Source organism: Nicotiana tabacum, chromosome 21 (assembly GCF_000715075.1).
Source record: "Nicotiana tabacum cultivar K326 chromosome 21, ASM71507v2, whole genome shotgun sequence".
Taxonomy (NCBI): domain Eukaryota; kingdom Viridiplantae; phylum Streptophyta; class Magnoliopsida; order Solanales; family Solanaceae; genus Nicotiana; species Nicotiana tabacum.
The window spans coordinates 18,112,259-18,114,964 of record NC_134100.1 but is presented as its reverse complement, the minus strand read 5'-3'; the positions used below and the strand labels follow the sequence as shown (position 1 = coordinate 18,114,964).

The 2,706-nt window shown below is 38.8% G+C and overlaps 1 protein-coding gene across 1 annotated transcript; it reads left to right on the top strand.

Moving 5' to 3' along the window:
- The first annotated feature begins 1,820 nt into the window (after nt 1–1,820).
- LOC142175150 (bZIP transcription factor 44-like) lies at nt 1,821–2,204 on the top strand. The gene has a single exon (XM_075241726.1). It carries the CDS (start codon nt 1,821–1,823, stop codon nt 2,202–2,204), a length of 384 nt encoding a protein of 127 aa, XP_075097827.1.
- Nucleotides 2,205–2,706: the final 502 nt, after the last annotated feature.

Genomic DNA, 2,706 nt, shown 5'->3' with positions numbered 1-2,706 from the left:
CAATCGCTTGATATAGCGTAACTGAAGTCATGATGGAAGTATCGAAGAGGAAAGAATTCAAGACCGTATCTTATGATCATTACGACATTTCATAGCCCGTCTCCAAAAGGCTTGAGGTTCGACCCCGAGGGCTCCCTATGCTTGATCTCGGGGCAGCGCAAATCGGTGGCTATCATGGACAAGCGGGAAATTCCCAAGGCACGTGGTCAAAGCTGACAACGCCTACAAGAATAGTACAAGTCCGTACCGAACCATTAAATAGTTGTACCAGCTATGTTTCTTTGTAATAATTATACATGTACCATGTTGGGATTCCCCCTCCTATACAAAGGGAACCTTTGTTATTTCTTGCAGGCATGATATTCAATACAAGAACAAGAACATTCTCTGCTCTTTAACTTAAACATATTCTACTGTCGCTCCTTTGATTTTATTGCTTACATTTATTGTGTTTTATTGATTGTTCTTCATTTATTACTCATCATTGATCATAAAGAGCCATCATCAAGGTCCTTAGAACTGTTAGTTCTTCATCGACCATCGCCAGTATGACACTTTAGCTCGACCTCGAGGCCCAGCGTAGGCCAGCTCGAGACCCCGATTCACGGCTATTCGGTTTGCATAACATACTGTCCTCTAGCTCTTATCTTATTTTCCTGACTCACACTTAGCATCTATCGCTTACCAACTAGCATTAAAATAAATCACGTATTTTTAGCTATACAACAAAAGAACCGCAATTAAATAAAGTTAAACATACTATAAACTTTATAATTCATATATAGATTTCACTGTATAGCTGGAGCCCTTCCAAATAGTAAAACAAGTCCTGCGCAAGCACGTTTGTCCATTTTTGACTTCTCCTTTTCTTACCTACCTTAGCAAAAAGAAAAGACCCAATAGAAGTCCCCCTTTTCAAAGATACTACATTTTTTATTTTAGTCTTTTTTGGAAATTTATATTTGATTGGCAGACTCGTCCTACTTTTTAATTTCCTTCAAGGGGCACTTACAATCCTATATAATGGTTCTCCAATGCTATCACAAACCTCTTCCATTTCTCCTTCCTCTCCTAAACTTTGGTGTTCTAAAACTCTGTTCCTATAATATTCCCCTCTCTCATTTCCTCTTTATTTCCTCTTCTAAATCTTGAGACTTTATTAAGACATTGCTCATGCCTTTTACTCTTGACGTCTACATGTTTTACTTTAGTTCTTGATGTTTGGTATCCATATCTCGAGTAATCAGTGAAGTCATTCTTTCTGGTTTTACCATCAATTCAACCCTTCGTCGTGGTACCCATTTAGTTCAATCTTTCTCTGTCGTCTTCCTTTACTGGTTCTACGTATTCCCCTGAAAAAATAACCTTTTAACTCCATTAAATTTCAACCCCTATATCATAATTTAGCTATTAGTATACTATTGATATTTTTATCGAGTTATTACAACACTATCTTTCTTTTTTTAACAAATTCGGTATCCCCACCAATTTGTCCGACTAATTCAGAAGTACACCATGTAGGGTCTATTAAAGGTAGTTTAAACTCAACTAATTCAAGTTCGGCCCAGGTTTGACCCATATTGTAGGGCCAATAGAGGTGCTCTAAACATCCAATATCCATAATTCATTAGCCCAACCAACCCAGCTCCGCGTTTTGTAGGAACCATTAAAGGTAATTTAACCACCCGATATAAAAAATCTACCAACCCGACAACTTCAGATTGGTATCGCATGAGACCCATTAAAAGAGTTCAATTCTATAAAGGTATGACTTCTTTTGGTGAAAATACTTTAGGGCCAAGCCAAGAAGATATGCGATAATGGACCAAAGGAAACACAAAAGAATGATATCAAACAGGGAATCAGCAAAATGGTCAAGGATGAAAAAGCAAAAGCATTTTGATGATCTAACAGCTCAAGTGAATCAACTTAGGGAAGAAAACAACCAAATTGTAATAAATATACTATATGTGTTGACACAGTTTCAAATGAACGTGGAAGCAGAGAACTTGATTCTCAGAGCTCAGATTGCTGAATTAAGCCACAGGATGCAGTCTCTAAACGAGATCATAAATTGCGTGAACTCATCAAATTTAAATTCTGCGGCTGCAATTCATGAAAAAGAGGAATATGTTAGTTATCTTGAATTAGATGATTTCTTGAACCCTTGGAATTTGCTCCAAGTGAATCACTCTGTTATGTGATGTAGTGGCCTGAACTGGCTAACCAAAGTTACTTTCGGAATCACACTTCTTACAGCTAACTTGTGTCCAGAAGGCATCTTGGACTGGATGTGCTGGAAAAGGTTACATATGATGACAGTAATAGGAATGAATTATTTGCAAATTAAAAACAAATAATGGAGATAATATAACAGAATAAACCTAACACTATAGCTAAAGAAAAAGTAGATTACATCAGTTGTTATACAACCATAAACATCAAAACTAGGGCTGTATTGTAGGTTGGGCCCAGCCCGGGACCGCCCCGGGCCTTCGAGACCACGGGCCTAATGGGTCAAACGGTCCGGTTCAAACGGGCCGGTCTCAAACGGTCTTTGAGGCCCACTGTGGGTCGGTCCTATACAAATAGACTGCGTGCCCGGGACCGTTTAGCCAGAGACCGACAGGCGGGCCCGGGACGGTTCAACCGGACCTAACGGGCCCAACGGTAATTTTTTAATTTTTTTTTTTAAAAAAAGACCAA